Below are 27,340 nucleotides of genomic sequence, written 5' to 3'. Positions count from 1 at the left end.
GGCATGTAAGCCCATGCTTAACTTTACCCACTTAGGTGCTTTGCTGAAGAGAGATGGGCATTGGTCTGCTAAACCTAGGGGTGTGAGTTCAATCCTCAAGAGGGCCACTTAGGGATGTGGGGGTAAAATCAGTCCTTGGTCCTGCTAGTGAAGGCAGGGGGCTGCACTTGATGACCTTTCAGGGTCCCTTCCAGTTCCATGAGATATACCTATCTCCATATATTTTTATTTTATTTAAGTGCTTAACTTGAATCATGTGTTTAACTCCTTTGTTGAAAAGGGGCTTAGAGCTAGCCACCCAATAGTCTAATCCTCCAAACCCATTTCAGGGCATAAAATGTTGTTTAGATTGATATTTTTAGATATATTTTAATGGAATATTTTGTGAGTACCCCCTGTGCTGTGCTGTCTGAGTTTTTTTTTTTTTAAACGGTTAGCAATGCATCACAGTATGGCTGCTGTTTAAATATTTGCTTGAAAAAAATGTAGTCTGTGCTTAAGAAAAGTGGTTTGGCACAAACTGGACATTTTCAAACATCCATTTACCAGATGGAACACTTATTTTTTTAATTGAACAAAAGTGGAATGCTTCTCAATACATGGGACTGTTTACTAGGTTTCTTATTAGCTACGCATCGTATGGCATGTTATAATAAGATATCATTGAGCTCCTTAAAGGTTGCGGTTTTTTGAAAGTCTGTCAGTTTTCTAACAACAACAAAAGAGCAGTAAATAGATTCTACAATAGCATGATGGAAAAATGTGCTAAAGTATTTCCATAAATCAAATGTAGCACTTTGGCAATAGCTCTGAGGCAGTAACTTTTGTAAATTAGGACCAGATGATTTTAAAATAGAAACTTACATAAATTTATGGTGCGATTTTTTTTTCCTTTTAACACAAGTTTGTCTGTCTTCACAAAGTTACTTTGGCTGTTAAGCATGATGTGAGTTGGTATTTTAGAAGCATATTTTTGTGATTTATCATACCCACGGAAATTGAGAGAACATTTTAAATATAAAAACAAAAAAAAAGAGGGTATTTTCAGAAGCACAAAGGGGACTGAAGCACCCAATTCCCATTGGAAGCCAATGGGAACTAGATGCCTAACTTTCCTTTTGCCTTTGAAAATCTCCCTCTTATTGTTTTGCATAAAAATGGAACATTCAACTCCCCATTTCTTTCACACTGTCCTCATTTCCTTGTTTATTTTTCTTCTCCTCCCTCCTTGTACACAAAATTTCAAGACACTTCTCCCTTCCCCTCTTCCTCCTCCCCCCAGCCATTAAAGTTTCTACAAATGTAGTTGTTCCTAGTTTGTCTGCTTTTGCCACTTAGTTTGAGGTGGATGGCAGAACACAAGCACCTTAGGTCCATCCTTTTCTCTTTGCAGTGATCATTCTAAGCCTGTCAGCAATAGAAAAAGGAACCTCGGTGATAAATGGAATGGTAGCAATGCCAGATAGGGACATTTCACCCATTATCATCTCGTTCTAATTCAGATCTTTCAACACTACATACATATACTCTATACACGTTCTCCTAACCCTGGGTTTTGCAAACTATGGCCCAGGGACCACATCCAGCCCTTCAGATGTTTTAATTCGGCCTTTGAGCTCCCGTTAGGGAGCAAGATCTGGGGCTTTCCTTGCTCCAGCACTCCAGCCAGGTAGCGGGGTTAGCCCTGCTCTGTGCATGCTGTGGCTCTGCACAGCTCCTGGAAACTGTGGTATGTCCCCCCTCTGGCTCCCAGGGGCCTCTGCACATTGCCCCCTGCCCCAAGTGCTGCCCCTGCAGCTCTCATTGGTGAGGAACCATGGCCAATGGGAGCTACAGGGGTGGCGCCTACGGACGAGGCAATGCACAGAGCTGCCTAGCCATGCCTCTGCTTAGGAGCCAGAGTCAGGACATGCTGCTGCTTCCAGGAGCTACTTGAGGTAAATGCTGCCTGGAGCCTGCACCCCTGCCCCCTCTCCTGGGCCTGAACTACCTGCCCCAGCTCTGATCCCCCTCCCACCATCCAAACCCGTAGGTCCCAGCCCGGAGCCCCCTCCTGAACCCTGAACTCATTTCTGGCCCCAACCCAGAGCCCGCACCTCCAGCCAGAGCCCTCACCCCCTCCCACACCTCAATCCCCAATTTCATGAGCATTCATGACCCGCCATACAATTTCCATACCCAGATGTAGCCCTTGGGCCAAAGTTTGCCCACTCCTCTCCTAACCCATGGCTGTCCTTAACGTTAGTGGGGAATCAGATAGCTGTCTAGAGCATAGAAAACCAGGGGACTGCTATTTGATTTAATATAAGTGTATGTCAGTCCTTAATTGCTCATTGCCTGGGAAAGAACTGCCAAAATTTGACCTGCCAGGTTGCCTTTGAGCAAACACCATACCTGACAATCCTTCACTGGACTAGGAGTCTCTAGAATAATCTGTCACATGCCCAGCACCATGGCACCCTGTGTACTAATGGTTAAATAGCCCCCTAACTTTGAGGAGTATCTTTGCCCAGGTCAGGGCTGGCTTTAGGCCAATTCCACCAATTCCCCCGAATCAGGCCCCACGCTTAAGAGGGCCCGGCGTCCAATGGCAGACCTGCTGGGGGATGGGGCAAGTGGCCGAGAATCCTTTCCCTGGCTAGAAGCTCCTTTTTAATTTTTACTCACTCAGCAGTGCTCTGGGTCTTCGGCAGCAGGTCCTTTAATGCCACCCAAGACCCGGAGCAAGTGAAGGACCCGCCGCCGAAGACTTGGACTGCTGCCCGGTGAGTACAAGCCCCACATGTTTTTTTACGTGGTTTTTTTTTTTTTAGTCATCCCTGCTGGGGCCTCGTCGAAACTGTTTGAATCGGGCCCCGCCCTTCCTAAAGCCGGCCCTGGCCCAGGTATTTTTACAGCATTTACCTATTATCCAGAGAGGGGAAAGTTGCTCAAATTCTCTCAAAGCCATTTTTATATTAGAGTTGTCTCTCTAAAGCCTGAAGCTCAGGAAGTCTGGGCAGTGCCTCCCCACCACAAAATTTCATCCTCTAATATAATCAACTGAAGGGAACCCATTCATGTATTCCAGTCAAGTTAAAGAGGCAGCTCTGAGTAGCAATGATCTAATGCAGAGCCCAAAAGTTCGAGGACTAATGGATTTAAATCCCCATTTAAACCATAACTGAAGTCAGAAGTTCAGGAACCGACAAAATTACATTGCATCATGAGGGGCGATGTTTAGGGAACTGTGACCAAGTGAGAATGTTCTTAATGTTTTCTCTGAATACTGTGTGGGTGCCTCAGTTTCCCCTATGCATTTCTTAAGGATCTAGGTGGTGGGATAAGGGTGTGTGATTGTTGCAGAGCCCTAGAGGGCAGGCGTGTGCAGGGGTCTGCACAGAAAATGGCCGACACCCTGTCTCCTGGCAACTGATGGCCTCGGCACCGCCCCTGCAAGGTGCCAACTGAAGGTGTTGGAGAACGAAGAAATCAGGTGGCCTCCTTGCCTGGGAAAGAGAAAGTCCAGAAGAGGAGCTGGGGGGGAGTTTCAGTTTGGAGCTGGCTGGGGAAATGGAGGGATGCCAGAACCGGGGTCTGGGCTCCCAACCCCCCAAAATGGACCTGACTGAGGGGTCCTGTTTTCTGTACCTATAAGCTCTGTTTTGGACTGTGTTCCTGTCATCTAATAAACCTTCTGTTTTACTGGCTGGCTGAGAGTCATAGTGAATAGCAGGAAGTGGGGGAGTGCAGGGCCCTGACTCCCCCACACTCTGTGACAGGAGCTACCACTGAATTGCTCTCGTAGCTTTCCTTGTATGCGTTTTATGGAACAATGCTTGCTTCAGCAGTTCAGGCTTCTCTTCCCTACCTGCGGCAGGGCAAAGTATGGGCCTGCTGCTCTTTGTTAAAGAGACAATCTATCTTCAATGTTCTCTCCTCACCACACACGCTTTACTAAGTAGAGTCAAATACATTAAAGTCAAGGCTCAGGCCACTGCAGTTTGTGTCCCAAGTCCTGGTCCCAGCAAAGTCAATGGGAATTTTGCCAGTGAGAAGAGGATTTGGCCTCCCCTCCCACTCTTTGGCTACCATATCAATGCAGGTGTCCAGAGTTATGAATGGCAGCAATAAAAAAGAGAAGGAATAAAGTCCCCATATGTCTTCTTTTCCTGTATTGTTTACTGAAAATCCTGTAAACAGGGCAATACATTGTTTAAAAATGCATATCTTTGCTGCCATCTAAATCTATAGATGTTCTTGCTCCCATAATTATTCTCTAAAGGAGACTGGCTGATTTTTTGGGGGAGGGCAGGGGGGAAGAAGGGGTTGGCTCTCACTCTAACAAGAGTTAAGTCTAATACTTTTTAGAGAAAAGAACAATCTTCATGGGAAGGGGGTTCACACTGAGACTGAACTGAGATTTTTGACAAGCCATCAAAAATGTAAAGTCAAATAAACTGAAGCATCATCCTCTGCTATTATGGGATTAATCTAGCTCCCAATGAAATTAATGAGAAGCTTTCCATTGGCTTCAGTGGAACCTGGATCAGCCCATGAAGAGGAAGTAGCTATCTTCCCATTATATACCCTCCATCCAACTTTCCCCAATAGAAACCAATCCTCCTGAAATTTCTCAAGCCACATCTCATTCCAAAGTAGAAATTTTATGGGAAGTTTGGGGAGAAAGCCAAAGGGGATTTTCACAGTTAAGGTATTTTTAAAAATTTCCCTTCTTGACTTTTTTCGATTTTTTTTTTTTAAATTAACTTTTACTTGGACTCATCCACAAAATGAACTGGCCTACGGACTCCGCATGAGGGGGGCTGGCCTTGCTGAGAAGTGACTTTTAGGGCTTTGAGGGGGCTGCCTGGGAGGAATTATGAAGGTTATGCAGTTTGTTTACACTAAGGTAGGAAGGGGGAAATGTTAACTAGAGGATCCTGAAAGCAAGGATACAAAGAAGGCTGGAGGACAGGCTCCAAGTCCGGGGGAAAGTGACAGCCCTTGCGTAGCCCACTCACAGGAGCGGAATGGAGGAGAATGTGAAAAACTCAAGGACTATGTCCTTCAAAAGAGACTTAGGTTAAGGACTGTGGGGTTTTTGCCCCACTGACGCAAGCCAACCTTTGCTGTTTTGCTCTCTTTTTGGACCACGCTGGAGACAGTTCTGGTCCTGACTCCCTATGCTCTGGCCAGGGTGCAGAACTTCTCTGCAGACACACATAGATTTTAAAGTGGCAGGATGCAGTCAGGGCCAGCTCTAACTTTTTTGCCACCCCAAGCAAAAAAAGCACTGCTCCACCATAACCCCCGAGTGCCATGCCGCAAAACCCCCCTGAGTGCCACGCTGTCCTGCCGAAACACCCCCGAGTGCCTCCCTGCCCCACCAAAACACCCCCAGAGTGCCCCACCGCTACGCTGCCCCGCCCAAACATCCTTTTCTGAGCGCTGCGCCACCCTGCCCCACCGAAACTACCCCTCCTGACTGCACTGCCCTGCAGAAACAAACAACCCTCAAGTGCTGCCTGGCCGAAACAAACAAAAAAAAAAACCTTGAGCGCCGCTCTACTGAACCAAAAAAAACAACCCAATCCTGAATGCCACCCCGCCACCCGAAGATTGGCCGCCCCTTACAAGGTGCCACCCCAAGCACTTACTTGGTTGGCTGGTGCCTGAAGCCGGCCCTGGATGCAGTATTTTGATTCTCCCCCCACCCCCCCTTACCTTCCTTATTCTTCCCACTCTTTCTGGTTACCTGTAGCTACAGTCTACACCGCTTTCATATGCAGATGTTTACACACGCGTGCAGAGAAAACCTTAAGATTTAGATAATACAAGTGGACCTCCTACAGACTGCTGGTACGGATGGATTATATGTGGAGAGGAGAAAATCTGAGAAAGAGTACAGAGCGGGGCCAGTGGCATAGGTGCTGACTTTTAGTTTTTCCTGAGGGTGCTCCACTCCCATTCTGCCTCAAGGCCCCACCCCCACTCCACCACTTCCCCAAGGCCCTGCCCTCACTCTGCCTCTTTCTGCCCTGCTCCATCCCACCTCTTCCCACCCCCTCTCCAAAGACCCCTGCCGGCCCACCACTCGCTGCTCTCCACCCACCTCCAAGCACCTCCCACAGCTGCCAAACAGCTGATTGGCAGTGCCACTGAATAGCTGTGGCTGGTGGGTGCTGAGCACTCACTATTTTATTCCCCCTGGGTGCTTGAGCCCTACAGCACCCAGGGAGTCAATGGCTATGGCCAGTGGACTGAAATGGTGGACATGGACTGGGGTGGCATGGAGCCAACTGTGTTACTTGGTATGGGGTAAGGAGCTGGAGACTGGTGTGCTTGGACAGGGGGAAGAGCCTGGCAGGACACGGAAGGAGGGGCAGGTGAACATGGGGCATGGAGCCTACTAACGAATGGCAATTATTTATCTAGGATAGTTGTGGAATACTTAATTTCCAAACCATAAAATGTTAAATACTGAAAGTGTTCAGTATGGAGAAAAATTGTCCCCTCCACTTCCACCCACTATCCACTACCCCCATAGCCTACTCATGAAAAACTTCTCCACTCCTACACACCTTCCCAGGGACTTGCCAACGTCTGCAGGAAAGACATTTCCCTTTGCTGAGCCTATTGATAACCATCTCTGGGCAGCAGAACTACCATCCTGCAATCCTAATACGCCAAACCCATATAAGCTTTAGATGCTCATCTAAAGGAACCTGGGAAATTCCCCAGCAAGAACATTGCTATGGCATCCTGACTGAACTCCACTGAAACCCACAGACACTCAACTTTTGGTCTTGTTTTAATAATTTTATTATTTGGGGAGAAGTGAATAGCATACACCACCTGTCCTAAATAAATATCGATTAAAAGTATAGATTGGACCAAACTGTAACTCTGCATCTCCCCAAATTCTGGAGCAGCTCTGATCAGGATCTGAACTTTTTGATAGTTAGGCTTATTTCTGTAATCAGTTAAACTAGGCTCCAGAATCTGACCATGGCTAAATCGTGGGGTATTTCAGAGTAACATGAATCTTATTCCTAACTACATATGTTGGAGCCCCCTCTAATTAAAACTGCTGCTGTATTATGGAAGTGTTTAATCCTGAGCAACATCAGAGGGTTGTGATTATTGTGTTTCATTCACACTAGCATGAGTTAGCAAGTGTTGTGCATTCTCATTAATCATGTTATTTTTCTCAGCTTTTCTTCTGAAGAGTATTTTTCCCCCCTTTTGGCACTAGCAGGCTGAATAGCATGCAATCCACGCTTCTGGAGGCAAGTCTCTTTTTTCATCCAGGTATTAAAGCTATTACTGCCAGCAGGAAAACAAAAGAGGGTATTCTACAGGCAGGATTGGTAAACTGCTTTGTTTGCTTCAGAAATGAATGAGTCTTTCAAAGTATCTTTGGAAGCAACAGGCTAGCGAGGGCTGCATCCTTGCATTCAATTACTTCTCCAGTTTTCTCTACATACCATGGATTCTTCCTGCCCTCTCAATAACACTGGTTTGTGGGCAGAGGGACACTGGGAACATAGTCAGCCTCACAACTACTTAGAACAAGAACTGCCTACAGTGATGACAGTTTTGTCAGTCCCTCTCCCCCAGCAGCAGCAGCATTATATCAAACATTTTAGTTGGGGGACTATAATTTGTCTTAGCTGTCTTAATAAAGGCCCTTTTCTGAGTGCCCTTCAGTGCTCAGCTGTGGTGGTTACCACTGCGACAGAGAACCATTTCCTCCAAAATCTTTGGGAGTTCTTACTGTATTAAGTTTATATGTCCTTGTGGGCTGGGGATTGTATGTAATTCTATGGGGGAGGGTCACCACAGCTCCTCCAGGAGCCCAGTGTGGGGTGATTAGGCAAATTCACTTAGCTTGTAGCACCTCCAGAAAGGAAGCTCACCTTTATTAGTTCCAACAGGATTCTTCAGAGACCAAAAGACAAAGGAAGGACTTTTGATTCAAAACTGACTCAGGGCCTTTTTTCTGACCAGCAAACAGACAGGACCTTCTGTCCAAGAGGGATCCCAATCCTTCCAAGGAAGGATTGGAAGGACTTTGGCCTACTGAGTCCCCATAAGACTGATGGGTGACTCTTGTTAAGCTTTTAGCATGAGTGTAGTGTGGCAGAGCTCCAACCTTGTCCCTGTGGGTCCTGCACTTCTAGGTGGTTTATGCTAGCCTCAGTGGCTCACTGCAATCCTCCACATAGCCCTTCTCTCTTTACAGCCAGGGTTACAGTCTACTGAGCCCTTTTTACCATAAGTCAGCAAGGAGGTTGGTGAGAGAACTCCCACAGTCTCTGTTGTCCCTGAGGGCTTATTTCAGAACAGTTTAGCCTCCTGTCCTGACAGGGGCCTGTCTTCCTTTCCCAGGAGGAGTTTCTGTAGTGGCAGGTTGCAGGGGGCACAACTGGGACCACCCTCTACTCTGGGTTCCCACCCAGGGACCCTAATGGTAGCAGCTGTTGGCAGCCAACCTTTCACTGCCAGAGTTGCTACGTTTCCCTGGGCCACTTCCCCACAGCTCTCCTGCTTCTCCCTTACCTCAGAGCTCCCTTACTGATGGCTTGAGTGTGTCTTCATTAACCAGCCATTCTTCCTCTCCTCTGGCTCTCCCCAGCCTGACTGGAGTGAGCCCTTTTATAGTATCAAAAGGGCCTTAATTAGAGTCAGGTGTTCACATTACTTTAATGGACTCACCCCACTCTTTGCAGGTTAATTGGAGTCAGGTGTTCTCATTAGTCTGGAGCACCCTCTGCTCTGGTCAGTTAGGGAACAGAAAACTGTTAATCCAGTGGCCAGAATATCTGCCTTTGACTACTTTGTAGTAACCAACTGGCCTGGGTCTATCACAGTAGGTTCTTTCACTGTTTTGGGAGTTTTCTCTGTCATGCTTTCATGTTAAGAATAAATGTGCTTGTTGATAAATAGCTGTTTCATGACTCGTGATTGCTGGCAATTATGCTGTTTGTAACCTTCAAAGATGCAGTAAAACATAGATAGAGGCCTGTTTAGGCAGTCTGGTTGCTGGAGATATCACAGAGTAGGCAGGAGCTGTGCTGTGGAAAAACCCTGGTCATGGGGGACAGAAACACAGAGAGGTGATATGTAAGAAGTCGGGAGCTAGAACACATGTCCTTGAGGGACTGCAGAGGAGTAATACAGGTGCAGTTGCCCTGAAGTGTGACAACTATCTTTTTCAATGAATTCCGCCTGCTGCTGCTACTTTGAAACCCCTTACTGAAATGTGATCATGTGCACTATACGGTCTGAGGCATTGAAGCAGCTGCCCTGAATGGGTCTGAAAGAGCTATTTCATCCCATTCCAAACCTGCAAGCAATATGCAGCACTGGGGTGAAGGTAAATTTAATTCATTCCGATTTTATTTTCTCATTTTTCAGAGTGGGGAAGTGCCCCAGGTCCTCTACTGGTAAAGCCTCCACTGCTTTCCTCTCCTCTCTGCATTCTTGCTACTGACATTCCTCTTTATAAAGCTCCTGCCATTCTCATCCATACAAACTTTCTGGTTAAAGAAAAAAAAAAGACACTTCTCCCAGTACTTTGGCTTGTAAGGAGGTGCACAGAAGATAGGCACTACATGCAGTCATACTGTTTGCCTGTCCCTGGGACCAGATCTATACCCGGAAGATACTTGGAGAGAACTTGGACAGATATATACACACAAGCTTGCAAAACTAGGCTTGAAAGCTTGAGAGAGGAGCTGTTATCTCAAGATTTCTGGTCATTCCAATTCTGAACAGATACAACATTTCAGGTTCTCAAAGGATTCGCTTTGAGCTTGATTGGGGTGGTTCTAAGTGGAGGCTAGATAAGCAGCTGCCTGCCTGCAGGACCACATATTAAAGAGTTCCCACTGGATAGCATTCAGACAGTTCTGATCATCCAGTGGCAGACCAGTCCCGATCAGCTCCTTCTAGGTTTGGAGATTCTGCTCATCTATTTACTCCTCCAAGAAGGTGCCACAATTTGGGTGTGGTGACGGTTTTTGGCTTTTAGAGATGGGTTAGATCTTTGCGTGCCAGCTGCAACAGCACTTCTGTTGAAGCATCCCTGCAAGCAATGACAAGGATTCTGGGACACATTTTGGAACGTAAGGTCTGTTTCTGCTAAGTAACGTGCAGCAAGAAAGGAACTCCATTTGGAGGAGGAAATGATAGAGGCACTGGTCAGAATCAGCAAGAGAGTAATGTGAACAGTCACTAACTGTCATCTTTGACTACAGCATCCAGGCTCCCACAGCATGATCTAAACTTGGTTCTAAAAGGGAATGAAGATTCAGAGAGGGAAGCACCTTTCATATTTTATCCAAATTGGTTCACCTGCCATTTAGACACCTTTCTTTAGACCGGACTGTTGGTTTAGAGGTAGAACCATGCTGGAATGCTCCAGTTCCAACCTTCTTCCAAGATTCCTCAGGTTAGCAGGGGCTGGGTTCATTCTGAAAGCATCAAAATTGGCCTCCGGGTGGGAGAGCACCTTTGTTTCCATTACCATTTGAAGCAGCACTGTCAAACTGAAGGGAGCTGCATTAACCCCATTTGAGCAGATGGAGGGTCACCAAGAAGGGTGTTCAGGGGTGGCTTGGGAAGTTAAGTGAGGGAATCCTGGAGAACCTCTGCATAAAAAGCCCTTTGCTGAGAATTTGAGGAAGCAGCTGTTTTTGTGCTTTATTGTGAATGGATGTGGGATGTCAGTGAGATTATTTCATTTATTTTAGGAAACATACTGTTCCAAAACAAGACAAGTAAGCTAGAATTGTGGTAAAATGACAACAAATAGTCCTCTAAATAGAAGGAAAAAAATTGTCTCCAGCCACTTAGTATTCCTCCTTATTTGATCTTTGCATATAAACTTGGCATCTACAAGAAACCACTGCCTATAACTCCTTCTAGCAAGACAGGTCCTCATTGCTAATTCATGACATGAATTGTTTGTCTGTCTGTTCAGTATTAAAGATGAGTGGAAAAAATTCCCACAATTGGCCAAAATGGGGAACAATTACCTTTTTTGTGTGCTTTGCTGAAACACAGATAATGTTTTGCTTTTTTGGGTGAAAATTAAAAGTCATTGTCATAGTTCCTTTTTCACTTTGGGGGAGGAGGCCTGAAAAAGGAACCTCTCAGCAGCCTCTCTGTCCGATAGAGGAGAGGGAAATGTAGGGGGCTGCCCAGGCCAGAGTTATATTTTTGTTATTTCCCTCATGAAAACAGTAACAAATTTGCCCAGTGGATCAAATTCCACCATTTTGGTGGTGGATGGAACTATCTTATAGTGAAGTAATTCCATTCCCCAGATAACTCCACTGAGGACTACTCCTACAGTTCTCATGCCAAAGGAAACGTGGTCTGCATAGGGGCTACAGGATCAGGCCCTGTATATGGACATTCATTCACTATAGTCAGAACTGTAATTTGCACACTGAAATGCAGTTGCACTATATCCATGTTCATTTTTAAGCCAAATCCTTAGACCCACTAATAAGATTATAAGGGGTGCAGATGTTACTTACTGCTGCATAATGCTGTCTGATGGACAGCATAGGTGCTGGAACTAGGGGTGCTGCTGCATCCCCTGGTTTGAAGTGGTTTCCATTATATGCAGAGTTTTCAATAGCTCTCAGCACCCCACTCTAAAAATTGTTCCGGCACCCCTGATGGACAGTCAGGCTTTGTGCAGAAGAAGGGTAGCTCAGTGCAGCTACAGTGACATCAGTCTCCCAAAGGGCCCTCCACAGGCACTGGTTTCTCTCTAGCTTCCCCACGGCAAAAGGGTCACAAAGATCTGGAGACCCCTAGCATTTTTTTTAAAGTTACCTTTGAAGGGAGAGTATCTGTCTGCTGTTCTTCTCCCACCAATTGTCATAGGGTTGTTCTTTGCTGATTTGCTTCAATAGGTCCTGCCCTCTTTCTGGCTGATGTATCTGTTTCACAGCTGTTTTTCAGAGATCCTTGTTGTGGACCACGTAGCCCATTCAATCTAACCTCCTTGGCTGACACTCATCTGTTCTAGCTCTGGCACTGAAGGGGATCTTGCTCCTCTGATATCATTCTTCACTAAGATACCTGACTACCAGATCTGGCATTCAAGAAGCAAGTGAGGAAGATGCAGACACAGATGAAGTCATAGGGCTTATTCTCCACTCCACCGGCAGCGTAGTGTCATGACAACAAAGTAGAGAATCAGGGCCGTTGACTGTGCTCTGGAGGAAGATTCGATGGTCACTTTCCATAAGTTGCCCTCCTAAGAATTTGAATAGGGTTCTGTAAATATAAATCCAGGCCACACAGCGCAAGTTGGCTCTGTACTACAGAGCCTGGTGAAGCCAGGATTTCATCTCATAAGCATGTTATGCTGTATAATTTAGCTGATCTGTCAAGACAACAGTCTCAAAACTTTCCAAAACTATGCCAGTAATACAATATTAGGCAATGAAGACATTGCAATCTATGAGGTCATTAAGAAAAGCTAAGTAGCTGTACTAACCACAAATATACCTTTATACAGTTAGGTCTAATTTTTCAGCAATGTGTCAGGATTACAGGATCACATTTACAAATGCCACTTTCAAGTTGTATCTAATTTCTGACATTCATGGTGTGTTGGAGAAACTCACCCCTATTGCAGATTGTGCTGGGAGTGTTGCATTAAGAAGGAGCATTTCACCCTTGGGGAAATTAAAAACCACCTCAAAGCAAACCTGAGATGGTAAATGGAGTAGGCCAGAGCGAGGAAGGGCATGTCTGAAAACACAGAGCAATAAGATACTGATTTGCTTTAATGGGGGCGCAGCAGAGGGAGTTTTTGATCTAGCTTTCCTTTACAATATTAGTTTATGTATTTCTTCAATTTTTTTTTTTTTTTTTTACAATGACAAGCTCCCTTTCAGCATTGTTGGCCACTTGGACTTTGAGGTTTGACACCCCAAAATTTAATCCCAGCATAGTCCATACAAGCTTTTAATATACACTATGCAGAGTAACAAACTGCTTCCTTGAATGTTTTTTGCCTTTGACAAAAAGTTTTCATTAATATGCATGTAGGGAACACATATTAACAGTGGACAGGGCATTTTAAATAAATCAAAAGAAAAATCTTTAAAACACAAGGCAGGTTGTCAGATCTTTATGCTTGTGTTTAGTTTTCACTGGCTGCAGAGCACTCTGAACATGAAAAACACCAGTTACATGCTGCTAAGCTTTATTATTGCTATGTGAACAGCGAAACAGAGATGCACTGTGGGTTTAAGTTTAGGAAAAGCCAGTAAAAGTTCTATGTATCTGAAGTACTTATCTTGCCCTGCCTGGGTGTCTCACAATCTAATGTATTTATTCTCATAACACCCCTATGAGAGAGGGAAGATTATTATACCCATGTTGTAGATGAGAAAACTGAGTAACAGAGAGGCGTGTCCAAGGTCACACAGGGAGTCTATGGTGGAACAGGAAATTGAACCTGGGACTCCCAAATCCCAGATTAATTCCCTGACCTCTAGATTATCTTCCTCCTTTAGGAGGGTAGCTTAGAAGGAACTGTTTATATCCTCTCATAAAAGCCTCAGGGAGTCAAGCAGAAAGATCAGAGGAGGTCAGGCCTGAAAAAGACACTCAGACTTTCACTACAATTACAGTCAATTCATACAGGTCTATAGGATACATTTAATCATCCGAATATTTTTCAAATGGTCCTTGGCTATTTGCTTTCTCTGATTTATATGGACACAAAACAATTTTAGTTATCCTCTTGAGGTTATTTAAGTATTTTTGATGTTCTTCTAATCATTAGGAATAATTCCATCTAACATCCATAGTAATGTCACATTTGTTAACTGTTGAACATTTCAGTTTTGGTAAATTGACATGGAATAACTTGTTCTATGTATAAACTAATTCATGTGATTTCTCTGAAAACTTGCAGTGAAAAAACAAACCAACAAACCAGAAGTCCAAGCAATAGCAATATCAAGTGTCAGAGTATTAGACTGTGAGCACAATCATAATGCAACATGGTAGTCTTCTAAAGCATCTTTAGCAACACACACAGCAGAAACTCATTAGTCCTCATTCATGATTGGTACACCCATTGTGGATTACTGAATTTTGCGAATTATAGTCTGATTTCTGCAATTGCGCTGATATGGAGTCAATTGCAGGATCCAAGCCTTCATGAGTAAGCAAATTGGGAAACAAATGTCAAAGTTATTGTATCAAAGACATAAATTACCTTAACAAAATGAAGTATACTTTTAATTATCTGTAACAATACTTCACTGTATATACAAGTATAGGATCACAGAAATATACAATATTATATTTTCTATACGTAATGAAAGCTTAATAATGGGACCTTGCTAGTGGCTTAGTCACATGAAAATTAGTGAGGTTCTATCGCACTGTAGAACTCTTTATAGTTTGGCAATAGAAGACACTTTCTTACTCTGGAAGCAGTCTGAGTTCATCTATGACCTAGAACTTCTGGCTTAGATCCAAATTAGTCAGAAGAAGAAAAAAAATTCTTCCCAGGTTATATAGTCTAGCTGGAGTGCTTCCCACTTAAAGATTGCTAGCGTGTGGACTGGATTCATCAAGGCCTGATTAGGAGTCTGGAGGCCTCATTCATAGAATCAGGGTTAGAAGGTACTTAGGGAAGTCATCTAGTCCAACCCCCTGGCTCAGAGCAAGACCAATGGCCAGACAGATTTTTGCCTCAGATCCCTAAATGGTCTCCTCAAGTATTGAACTCACAACTGTGGGTTTAGCAGGCCAAGGCTCAAACCACTGAGCTATCACAGGGAGAAAGCTTAGCACTATCAATTCACATTTTCTTCACTTCTCTTTCCTGCCTCCAGTTCTTAATTTGTGTCAGGGCTTGTCAGGGCCAGGGCCAGCTCCAGCTCCAGGCACCAGCAAAACAAGCAGGTGCTTGTGGGGTGGCACATCTCTAGGGGCAGCATTCTGGCGCCAGCCATCATAGGTGCCGACTCTGGGGCATGGGGAAAAAGTGCCCCCGCTGCCCCTGCTCCGCTTCTCCCCCCGGCTTGCTGCGTGTGAAACAGCTGTTTCGTGCAGCAAGTCTGGGCGGGAGGAGAAGCCGAGCAGTGCGGCACTCAGGGAAGGCAGCGGTGGTAAAGCGGGCGTGAGCTGGAGCAGGGAGCGGTTCCTCTGCCCCACATTACTTCCTGCGCCCCACCACCCTAGCTCACCTCCGCTCCACCTGCTCCCCTGAACTTGCTGCTGGCTCCACTTCTCCGTCCTACCTCACCTGAGAGGGAGGGGGAGAAGCGGAGCAGCAGCACACCCGGGGCCGCACGCAGAGCGGAGCTGAGCTAGGACAGGAGGTCACGGGGCCCCCCAGGAAGCAATGGGGGGGGGGAATGCGGCACGCCTGGGGGAGGAGGCGGAGCTGGGGATTTGGGGAAGGGGTGAGTTGGGGCGGGGCCAGGGGACACCAAAAAAAGCGGGGACGGCCAAATTTTTTTTTTTGCTTGGATCGGCAAAAATCCTAGAGCCGGCCCTGGTCAGGGCTGAGCCCCGGCACCCTAGGTTTGGCAGGTCATCGCCTTGGTACCCCTGGGCTTGCCGCCTCAGTTATGAAAGTAAAAAAAAAAATTGCTTGAGCCCGAGCACCTCTTTCCTTCCAAATTAAGCACTGCCTGTCCCCAAGTAATCACAAAGGAATTACTACCAAACGATGCTGATTTTACAAGGGTCACAGTTTAAACCAGGCATAGAGAGCATTAAAGCCAGCTTGCCCTCCAGTGTCTAATCAATATGTAAATAACAATCCTTTCCCATGCTAAGTGAACACTTGGCATTTTGATTCAAGAGATAATGATTGGACTGTTAACAGACCATCTCACTAAGCGGGAAAACAGGAATGAAAAACCTCACTGTTCAAAACACAAAGATACAAATGTGCGCACCAAGAGAATTAGCACTGGAAGAAGGACTACAAGGAAAATGTAATAGGCAGCATTAGAGAGCTCAAATTTAACAAAGTATTAATCTAAACCAATGGTGGCTGCCAGATGTATATTGTATACAGTCTGAATATCATATGTATTTCATTCTGTCTGTAAATACGATGCACATTTTGATCATCATTAGAATAGTGTAAGTGCAGAGTACATTTCTGAGAAAGTTAGTGCTTGATCTCTGTCATGTCAGAAAGAATATTTTAGGGGCTTGCTTCAGTCTGACAGTCGGAGCACTTTGAACCTTGAATAGAACAAAAACTCAACAGCGACCAAAAGAGATACCAGCAGGGGTGGTGAGTAAAGAGAGTACTGTAGACAGAAAGGCTTTTGTTCCCATGGTCGATTTCATGTGGAGATTGGGAGGTGAACGGCTTTGAAATGAAACTGGTTTATGAAGGAGTTGCTGGGTCACAGGAAACAGGACTGTCGGAACTTGTTTTGTGAGTTGATTTCTTAAAAAATGAAGCTAATCTTTAAAAGATTTCATCCTCAATCTCTCTCACGACCCCTCCCCTTTCGTAGTAAATTATAGTAAGTGATCTTTGTTAGAAGGGGAGTTTCAAAAGTTTGGGAGGGGGTGGGATCCATGTTACCTTGTCCCAGCAATTCTGCCCTTGTAGCCAATAGCAGGAAGCTATGCAAATGAGTTGAGTAGCCTGCCTCCAACAATCCCAACATGAGCTCAGAGACATTGAAAATTTAGCAGTACCGAGAACTCTCAAAATAGACTGGCAAACCAACTGCAATTCTGGGACTATTTTCATTTTCGTTCAATAAGACATTAAATGGGTGGAAAAATACGTGCGAACTCAATGCATGTTGTCTAGTTTCACAAGACTATTCCATATAACCCTGCAAATATGAAGTATAAGGTAAGGAAACGGTTCCTTTGAAGGTTTTATTATTATTATTATTATTATTAATTATTATTATTATTATTATTAAAAATATCTGGGGCGTGAGCCATTTACATCTTTAATTCCAAAGGGATTCTGAGTGACAGCTCCATTCCAGTGCACTACATCTAGGAGAGGGACTGGAGGAGCGGATGTATCCCATATCGAGATTCGGTGGATATCGAGTACTTTGCTTGAAATATCCCAAGTTCTGTCTAGTTTTTAAGACTGTGTCAGGCTGTCCTTAGGCAAGCTCGCAGCTGATTTCCTGCAACTGCTACGGATATAGTAGTAGCTCAAAGGAGGTGGGAAAGCAGAGCTTCTAGGTCTCAGACGCACTTATTTTTGGATTCATCTTAAGGCAGTTTTTAAAGTCTCTCTCTCTCTTCTGCTGTGATTGACTTTGCCCCGTGTGTTTCAAGGAGACCCTGCAAAATTTCTACCCATTTTTGAAATCATTAATATTGAGGCTCTAATGTGGATAAATTGTGGATTTGTTGCTCTTTTCTGAAAATAAGGCGTTTTTAGCAGAAAGCCTGGTACACATAACTTGAGTAGTACATGTATTAGATTACAGTTCTGTTGAACCCTTGTAAAAATTCTTCTTCCGTTCATCCCTGGCAAAACATTAACTAGTACTTTATGAGAAAACGGTCACTTTAACCTTTTGTCAGCAGGTACATACTGTATTAATGTATAATCAAGAAAAGGAGTTAACTAGCCAGGAAAAAAAAAATCTTATACTGAATGAGACATGGTACGATTCTGCATGAATTTCTTGACCAAATTCTGCTCCCCCATATTCCAGTGTAAAATTTGAATTGACTGCATTTAAGTCAATGGAAGTTACTCCAGATTAACGATGGTGCAAATGAGAGCAGAATTAGGTCCCTTAAAATGGAAAATAAGTGATTTTTTTAATCTTGTTTGATTTCAAAGGAGAATGTGCTTTCCTGTAACTTTTTTGATGCAAATACACTACTATACATATCTGTACAACGGACTTAAATTTCCCCTCATTTACACCAGCATAATTGCCGCAGCTTCAGAGTTTCACTGGTATAATCAAGAAGGACATTTACATCTGTGGATGTAAAATGTATTTATATATATCAAAATACATCTTCCTAAGTGATGTCCAGCATTATTGTCCAGCATTGTTTATAAATATAGAAATTGGTCTTCCCCCTGTGAAATGATCAGCCTGTTACCCACACTTTAACAACATAGGGTTTATGTGAACAAGCTGCAACTTTTTTAACATGGTTTGTTTTAATTAGCTGTGAGCAAGAAACCAATTATATATTTGGAAATTAGAACCATATTCCTCTCTTCACTCTTTAAAGTGTTTTGGTTGGTTTGTTACTGTATCAGATCTATTTAATACAGTTGTTCTTAAAGGCATAAACATGAAGTGCTGATGTGTCAATCAATCATAGTGTTACACGAATTATGAATAACTGGGCAGGGTGCTGGATTGCTGCATTAGACTAATGTATAGACATACAGTAATCTTGTGTGATTGGAAAAAAGGGGGAGGGAAAGAATATTTTAGTTCCCCCCCTCAAAAAAAAACAAACAAATAACTCATCAAGGTCAATAAAAAGGTGAATTATAAAAGTCACACACATCATTCACACTTAAATTACAAGCTCTTTTGGGGAAGGAGCAACCTTTTTGTTATATTTCTACTGTATCTAGCACCATGGAGCTCTGATCTTGACGTGACGAGTGTATTTTAAGAACCTATATAGAGTGGAACCTCCAGATGCTACCAGAATACAAATAAATAGCAGCAATAATACATGTAACCCACATTCACTTTTAACTATGTATGTTCTTATTTGATCCTAAAGATGAGCTCAATCCAAGCCCTCAGAAACTAAACACTCACAGAATTTAGGAAAGTTTGGATCCAGATCTAGACTTTATGGCCAGCTCCCATTTCTCTAATTAGCTGAACCCCAGATTCCATCTGTGGCACTCAGATACCATAGCAATAGGGGTCATATATGACCTAGAATGACAAACACACACCCAGTAACCTGGGAAGTTTGGATCTGGATCTGAACTCTATGGCTGACTCAGTGGTTGTAATGGACTGAGCCAAAACCACTGCTCCAAATGCCCCCAAACTTTAGAGTTCAGGTCCATCTTTTTTTGATATTGGTTTGGAGAAAGTCACTTACACACTGAGAGAACATGGGTAATAATATAACAAAATATGGAAAGCACTGAAACCGCTACTTCACTTAGTGGAAACTGTAATTTGTTTTAGCATTAATCTTTAGCTAATTAAATACCTTCTCACTCACAAATGAGCTATACTGTGCTTTGACTGCAAAATGACAGATCTGCAGGATTATACAACTTCCTACAATCTCGTCACCCTTCCTCCCTTGCACACTGCCAAGAAACAACTCTACAGTAGTGAGGTGATCATATTTCACACTAGCCACAAGGCACTGGGAGAATATGAAATAAGCCACTTCCACAACAGAAATCTTCCCTGGTTTGTAATGTTCCTTCCCCGTTTAGTTAGAATGAGAGGTTCAGTTTGGAAGGAGATTACGTAATTTTAGATGGAGCAGGCTAGACAAAGAAAAAGAAAGAACCATAAAAAAGACAGAAGGTTTTTTGTCTCCATAAACCTTCCTGCCAAACTAGTGGGAAGTTTGAAGTATTTATTTAAACTGTTTATCCAGGACAAATATCCTGAGATCTATTTCTCAGCCACAGGGGCAAACTACAAAGAGAATATTTCCTAATTTGAATATAATTTGTATTTTATATCATTTTTCCTCTATGCCCTTGCTTTCTGTAGGGAGAAGAAAATAATAGTAAAGTATTAATATTTTAAGTTTTGATTTGAAAAAAAATCAGGTTGCCTTTATGCCAGGTGTACAGTGACTTTGTTTCACTAACAGCTTCCTGTAATTTTCCTAGTGCAATAAGTGGTGGTTGCTGATTTGGTTTTGTTTGTTTTACTTTCCTTGTACCTGTACATTAGAAGAGCCTTTGTTTACTCAGGTAACTGAGAAAACAGTTATATTCCACGTGGAGTGTTGCCTGTTGGTGAGAGAAGGATCTGGCTCACTACTTAACCTGAACTACTACTTTTTGTCTTGCTCAAAATCTTCCTCCAACAGATCTGATAGCGAAAAAGGATTTGCTCACCTAAACTTCTTTCGTTCTTCCGCCTGGTCCTCAAACAACAGGGGTGAAATTATGGCCCCACTGAAGCCAATGGTAACTTCCATTGACTTCCATTGACTTCAATGAGACCACGATTTCACTCCAATTTTTTTAATCTGTACCATTCTTTACTCTACTCCTTAAGTCAAATTCAGTGGAACTGTGTCTGTGCACCAGAACTGAATTTGACACTAGGGTAGATGAGCTTTTTCTTCTATGCTTCTCCATCAGTCCTACATCTTTAATCTCCTAGTTTCTCAATATTTAATTAGAACGACCTTTATACCTTTCACCTGTGTTCTACCAGATGTACCTAACATGATATATTGCAAGCTGTGTTGTGTATGTGTACTTGCATATTGACTGAGAAATGTCTTGTGATTTTGTATGGAAGACTCTATCAAATATAAATTCCATTATGTTGTGATTGTATTGTGGCATACCTCAGGTTCTTTTTCATCCAGTTATGGAATGTTACATCCCATAGACTTTTCACTGGGGGCACACCATCCCGGTATTACATATTTCAGAAGACTGAATTCACAATTTCTAAATCCAAACCCAACCTACGATTCTGCGAGCAAAATGTCCATTACTAAAACTTTGCACTGTGGTAATGAAAATGTAATTAGGTGCTACCATGACTAGATACTCTTCCATTGTGTCACAATATATTGTGATAACAAGGCTTTGATAGCTATTCACCAATCACAAGCAAAGGGGGAAAAAGTGTATTTGTTATAGAATCCAAAAAGGTGTCTGTGTTGGGTAGGTGGGGGGACTATGACTGCACTCCTCATCTCATTTAAACAAATAAGAATGATGTAAATGTAAAGTATGAGGTCTTGATTATCCATTTTTAAATAATTTGCCGGGCAAGAAAGGAACCTAAACCAATTGGTTTGAAATGCCTGCCATTTGTACAGGGCAGTAATATATAGACTTAATTACAATGCTCTGCACACCAAGTCAAACAAAATAGTGCCAGTGGGAAGAAATACTATATTTACAACCAGAAATGCTTGTGAAAAGCTATTTGTAACCCAGGCAATGAACAATAAATTATTTGACTACATGAAGGGAAAAGAACTGCCTGTATTTTACTGACCAAAACCCTTCTATTTTGTTTACTCTTACATTCCTGACTTCACCCTATGACGGTTGAGGTATGAAAGTGCAGTAAATAAAGTTTGTAAAAAATTATCAAAAATTACACCATAGAGCAAATTAAAGTTAAAGACTACCCATCAGTCTACCAGGCAACAAATAGCATTTAGACTGACTCAGTCACTTTATATCTTAAAGGGCATATTATCATCATCAAAAAAGGAACATGATAAACTTGTAACAGATTTTTCTTGCTGATTTTTAGCAGTCTGGAATCCAGTCCTGTTGACAGGAAGGATTTTCTTATTAGAAGCCAATTTAGCCCACTACCAAACTGAACAAATGCAAGTTACATAGCTTCTAGAAGACATTACCATTGACAACAATCTTTGCACGTCTGGTTTAGTTTTGAGCCTGCCTCCCTTAAAAAAAGAATTTAAAATGTATTACGCCTCATATTAATACAATTCAGTAATTCACATACGTTTTAATTCATATTGGGCCATGGGACTAATCCTGCAGCCTTTACTCAAAAAAGATTCCCATTAAATTTAATGGGAGTTTTACCTGAGGGATGGCAAGGACCATACTGCCCCTCATGTCAGTGGAGAGGGGCAATACAAACGGATGTATGTTGGGTGAATGTGAAAGAGAAGAGTGCAGTCTCAGTGACCATGGAAATGCCTCTCTGCCTACATGCTTTGAAGGGTTTGTGCACCATACCGTAGGACAAGTGGATTATGATTGGAAGGCAGCTGTTATCCTTGACATCACACATAAAAAGCGGTGGCAATGAACAAGCCAATGGTGGCCTTGACATACTGCCAATGGCCTGGAGAAGACCAAAGGGGTTAGTAGCCATTAGATAGGTACTGGGCAGGTGGCTCTTGTCTCCATGCACCTTAGGAATCTGCAGGACTTGGGACCAGACTGCTGGTCAATTCTGCTGAACGCTATTCCCTACCAAGGGCAGAATGTATCGGAGATCATAGTAATAAACTCAATTCTCTCTCTTCTGCTAGCCTATGAGGAGGACAGTATAGCATGGCCTTGCCTATCAACTGTCTATTTTAGGTTCTTATATGGTCCACTTCACCGTAGTATCTAAGCACTTCACTCACAACACCCATTTTACAGATGGGAAAATGAGGCACGGAGAAGCTAAGTGTCACAGAGGAAATCTGTGGTGGAGCAGAGAACTGTAACCAGGTATCTCAAGTATTAAGATAATCCCCTAACTACTGGGTCATCCAACCCTACACTAACCTTCTATAAAGTCATGTCAAAGAACTAGCTAATGATGGGCAAATTGTTTAAATGGTTGGTAGGCTCTCTGCATAAGGATGCAAAAGTTCAGGTGTTTATGAGAAATGTATCTGAACCTATTTAATCTGGAAATTTGGCTAGATTATTTAAGATTTAAAACAAACAAAAAAAAGCCTAGTAGTTCCTGGTGTGGGCTGGATCATTAGAAATATCAAAGAACAGTCTTACTTGTGGTATTTTGTACTTCTGCTTTCACTTGTGTCCATGCGTTGTAGAGGCCTGGGGAAACTGTATGTAAAATGGATTTTAACCACACTTTTTGAGATCTCTATAAAGGTTCAGATCACATTGTTAGTGAAAATTCAAGTTTGTCGTTACTCTAAGGCAGTTTGCCTCTGTTAACAACACCTCAACTGATATGATAATGGTGTATTTTCAGAAGACCTGAACATGGGTTTACATGCCAGAGGTGGCTTTTATGATCCATTACTAGTGTGGTGGTAGCAGCAGTAATAGCCTGCGAAGTTGTCCTAGGAAATATATTCTGAAGATGGCTTTAGGATAGCCCAGCTAGCCACAGGAGGACATTTTTCTGCTAACTGCACAAAACCTGATACTGGTGAAAAAAACATTGCTGATAAATCTGGTTATCATCAATGATCACTGTGCCCTATTCCTGGATTATAGCATTTTATCACTGACCATTGAACACTTTGTGTGTGTTTACTGGGGAGAGGCTTATATTACAGTGAGCTTCCACACTCTGGAGTCAATAGTCTGAGGCCTGCTGCAACTGGAGTCCTCAGAAAGAATTCTATCTGACTCAGTCAAAAGTTCTCCTGAGTCACACCTGTAAGTGGGTGCAGCAATCTGTCGCCTCCACACTTGTAGACTCCATAGACTTTAAGGCCAGAAGGGACCATTGTGATCATCTAGTCTGACCTCCTGCACATCACAGGCCACAGACTCTTACCCACTCACTCCTGTACTAGACTCATAACCTCTGGCTGGGTTACTAAAGTCCTCAAAATAGGGTGACCAGATGTCCTGACTTTATAGGGACAGTCCCGATTTTTGGGTCTTTTTCTTATATAGGCTCCTGTTACCCGCTATCCCTTGCCCCGATTTTTCACATTTGCTGTCTGGTCACCCTACCTCAAATCATGATTTAAAGACTTCAAGTTAAGAGATTCTACCATTTCCTCTAGTTCAAACCAGCAAGTGACCCATGCCGCACGCTGCAGAAGACAACAAAAACTCCCTAGGGTCTGTGCTAATCCAACCGGGGGCAGGAGGGACTTTCCTTCTCAGCCCCAAATATGGTGATCAGTTAGACCCTGAGCGCATGGGCAAAACCCACCAGACACACACTTGGGAAAGAATTCACTGTTGTAACTCAGAGACCTCCCCATTTAGCGTCCCACTGCTAGCCACTGGATATAAAAGTTGCAGATGGGCCACATGCTATTATAGGCAACCTCATGATACCACCCGCTCCATAAACTTATCAAGCTCATTCTTGAACTAGTTAGATTTTTTGCCTCCTCTGCTCCCCTTAGGAGGCTGTTCCAGAATGTCACTCCTCTGATGGTTAGAAACTTTTATCAAATGTCAAGCCTATAAACTGGCCATCAACAAGTTTATCCATTTGTTCTTGTGCCAACATTGTCCTTTATCTTAAATAACTCCTCTCCCTCCCTTGTGTTTATCCTTCTGATGTATTTATAGAAAGCAATCATATTTCCCCTCAGCCTTTGTTTGGTTAGGCTAAACAAGACAAGCTCCTTAAGTTTTCTCTCATAAGTAGGTTTTCCATTCCTATGATCATCCTAACAACCCTCCTCTGCACCTGTTCCAGTTTGAATTCAAATTTCTTAGACCTGGGAGGCCAGAATTGCAGACACTATTCCAAAGGAGGTCTCACAGTGCCTTATATAATAATAATAACAACACTTCCCTGTCTCTACTGGAAATACCTCGCCTGATGCATCCTAGGACTGCATTAGCCTTTTTCAAGGCTCCATCATATTGGTGGCTGATAGTCATCCTGTGACTGACCAATACACTCAGGTCTTTCTCCTCATCTGTTGTTTTAACTATGTCCCCAGCTTATAGAAAAAAAAATTGTCGTTAGTCCCAAAGTACATGACCTTGCACTTTGCACTAATCAATGTAATCACTTTTCTATGGCTCCAGTTTTCAAGATCATCCAAACCTTCTTTTATGATATTCTAGTCTTACTCTATATTGGCAATACGATCCAACTTCGTGTCACCCTCAAATTTTATTAGCATTTTCCACTTTTTGTGCCAAGGTCATTAATGAAAATGTTAAATAAGATTGGTCCCAAGACTGATTCCTGAGGAACACTACTAGTAACTTCCCTCCAACCTGACATTTCACCATTCAGCCTGACTAAGGTTACGATTTTGGCATGGATATTTTTAGTAAGTCAGGGACAGGTCATGGGCAATAAACAAAAATTCATGGAAGCCGTGACCTGTTCCTGACTTTTACTAAAAACATCCCTGACAAAATAGGGAGTGAGGAGGGTCCAGCATCCTGCCCCCCACCCCACCCTGCAGTGGCTGGGAGCTGCAGGGACCCCATTGCCCAGTGGCTGATAGGGGTCCCCTGCCACCTGCGGAGGCTGGGCTGCTGTGGGCGTGGTCCCCAATGTCATGAAGTCATGGACTCCATGACTTCTGTGACTTCTGTGTCATAATCAAACCACAGTATCTTATGATTACCATAATATCACTATTACTAGCTGGTTTAGGGCCATTAAAACAACCCTTTAACAAAACTGATACCAGGTAATTTTTTCCAAAGCCTAATCACATTTTCAAAGTGATTAAGTATTAGGGATTTAATCCCATTGATTTCTCATGGGACGACTCAGGCACTTTTGAAATATTTATCCGATGGATGGGTATCTTTCTGATTATAAGATGCTTTATATTAGGTCTTCAGTAGGAACTATCACACAGACATACTATGGGCGTGTCAGTGTGTGTACAGCAAAGCAAACAGTGGTGAGTAATATATACCTTAAGCACAATTTCTGCTATTGCTAATTAAAGCTGCATTTAGAGATATTAGGCTAAATTCTCTCCTGGTGTAAACTTATGAAGCTCCATGAATGTCAAATGGAGTTGGGCCAATTTACACCAACAGAGAATTTGACTCTTGAATATTGCTGCCTATCGCAGGCTGCTCTTGCAAAATGGTCCTTTGCTTTTTTCCCCCCTTTGTCTAGACTTTAATAGCAGTGGAAATTACCCTCATTTTTAAGGAGTTAGTTTTTCCCTAGTGCACTTTTGGGTGTGCCTTGTATGTGTCAGGAAATGGGACAGCTAAAGCTGCAGTTCAGAGTCCCAGAAACAGTTGTACAGGAAGACAAAAATTGTATATTTTTTCCCCTTTCTAGGATTGGAACCCACTCCTGTCTTTTGATTTATGTTTTTATTTTAAAGCAAGTTCATTCATAATCAGGCTGGATTAGCCTGCCCTGAAAAGGAAAAGCAGTAATAATGGATTTACTCTACAGGAATGCAATCAGCCCATCAGAAGCCTTTTCTTAAACATGCCCCATTCACTGAGAGGTTGAAATTTTAGCGGGAACAACCCTGTGAATCATGTGGAGACAATGGGTCCTGGGGAATGTCAAAGTGGCCTGGGAAAAAATCTTGTTTCCCAATGAATGTCATCTTGCTCAGTAAGGAAAACAGACCACAAAAATTCAGAACCCCCCTTCAATGCACAACTCTTTATCCAGAAGCTAAAACAACAAAATGTATCCTTTGCCTGTCTGACATATATTTTGCAATAGCTGGGTTTGTGTGTCTTTTCTTAGTAAGTTTACACTGAGTTAAAATGCTGGTGACAACCAATCAATTGCTTAGGATTTTTAAGGTACTATTGCACTTGCCAAGAAGAGATCTTCTAGTGGATTTTTCTTTGCGTTGATGCACTGTATTAATTTGTGTCTCATTAATTTGGCTTAACTCTACTCTCAGTTATACGGGTGCTATGCTACTGAATTTGGTGAGGTTGTACTGTTGTAACAGAGAAGGGCTGGGCCTCCTTATATTTTTGTTTATATTACATTATGTGTGCATGTGCCTTCGGTCTGTCTGACTATTTAGGCATTTATATGGTCTTCACAACCATAGTAATAGCGGAGTGCTTTATTGTTCAAGCAGTATTAGGCCTCATCTACAGTACAACTATGTTGGAGAACCCCATTTAAGACCCAATTATCTCCCACCCTTGTAACACCACATTAGCAATATAAAGAAGGTCTCCAAACTGCACTAAAGACTTGGACATAATGAACCACCCAGTTAATGTTTGGTCTTCACTTCAAAATGAGTGTTATAACCAATTTGGTGACCACCATGTTGTAATGGTTTTCCCTAACAAGTTGTACAGAGAAAGTGTAAGTTTATCTGGGAAAAGACTTGTTGCAAATGCCTGCAAGTGGAAAATTTCAAAACTTAAACCAGATTTCAGGGTTGGGTTTTTCTTCTCTCACATTGTTTTTCTGCTCTACTCCTTTTACCCATAAACATGCAACATTCTGTCTCCTTTAACTAAGGAAGTAATTGACTGCCTGAGGGAAAGAATTTACGTTTTCCACATACTTCAATTTTTTACTGCTGTGGGGTTTAGTCAGAGTGACCTCACTTATGCTGTATCGTTTGCTTGATGTGGTGCTGTTTTTGGTTTTTGTTCTTTTGTTGATGTTGCGGAATGCATTCCGGTCACTGCAGATTTGAAAAGCCCTTTTAAAATCACAGTGCTAGATCACCGCCCTTTGGGAAAAAACAACGGGTAGGGAAAAGAGATGTAGAAAACTTTGAGTTATTAATGTTGATG

At 42.9% G+C, this 27,340-nt stretch overlaps 1 protein-coding gene across 6 annotated transcripts in view; it reads left to right on the top strand.

Moving 5' to 3' along the window:
- Positions 1 to 27,340, top strand: part of NEDD9 (neural precursor cell expressed, developmentally down-regulated 9) — a 157,800-nt gene that overhangs the window by 92,562 nt on the left and 37,898 nt on the right. Inside the window, exons 1-2 of one of the 6 annotated variants that reach the window (XM_030552398.1) lie at positions 9,073 to 9,165; positions 9,403 to 10,117. The exons of 2 other annotated variants lie outside the window; for them this stretch is intronic. In XM_030552398.1, the coding sequence (XP_030408258.1) occupies positions 10,082 to 10,117 (36 nt within the window). In that variant the 5' untranslated portion in view covers positions 9,073 to 9,165; positions 9,403 to 10,081. Of the gene's footprint in view, positions 1 to 9,072; positions 9,362 to 9,402; positions 10,439 to 16,475; positions 16,868 to 27,340 lie in introns of those variants that run through there. 3 more of the 6 variants (XM_030552397.1, XM_030552396.1, XM_030552399.1) reach the window with 3 other exon arrangements.

Source organism: Gopherus evgoodei, chromosome 2 (genome assembly GCF_007399415.2).
Source record: "Gopherus evgoodei ecotype Sinaloan lineage chromosome 2, rGopEvg1_v1.p, whole genome shotgun sequence".
Classification (NCBI taxonomy): domain Eukaryota; kingdom Metazoa; phylum Chordata; order Testudines; family Testudinidae; genus Gopherus; species Gopherus evgoodei.
Note: the sequence above shows the minus strand (reverse complement) of the source record. Positions and strands in the feature narration are given on the sequence as shown.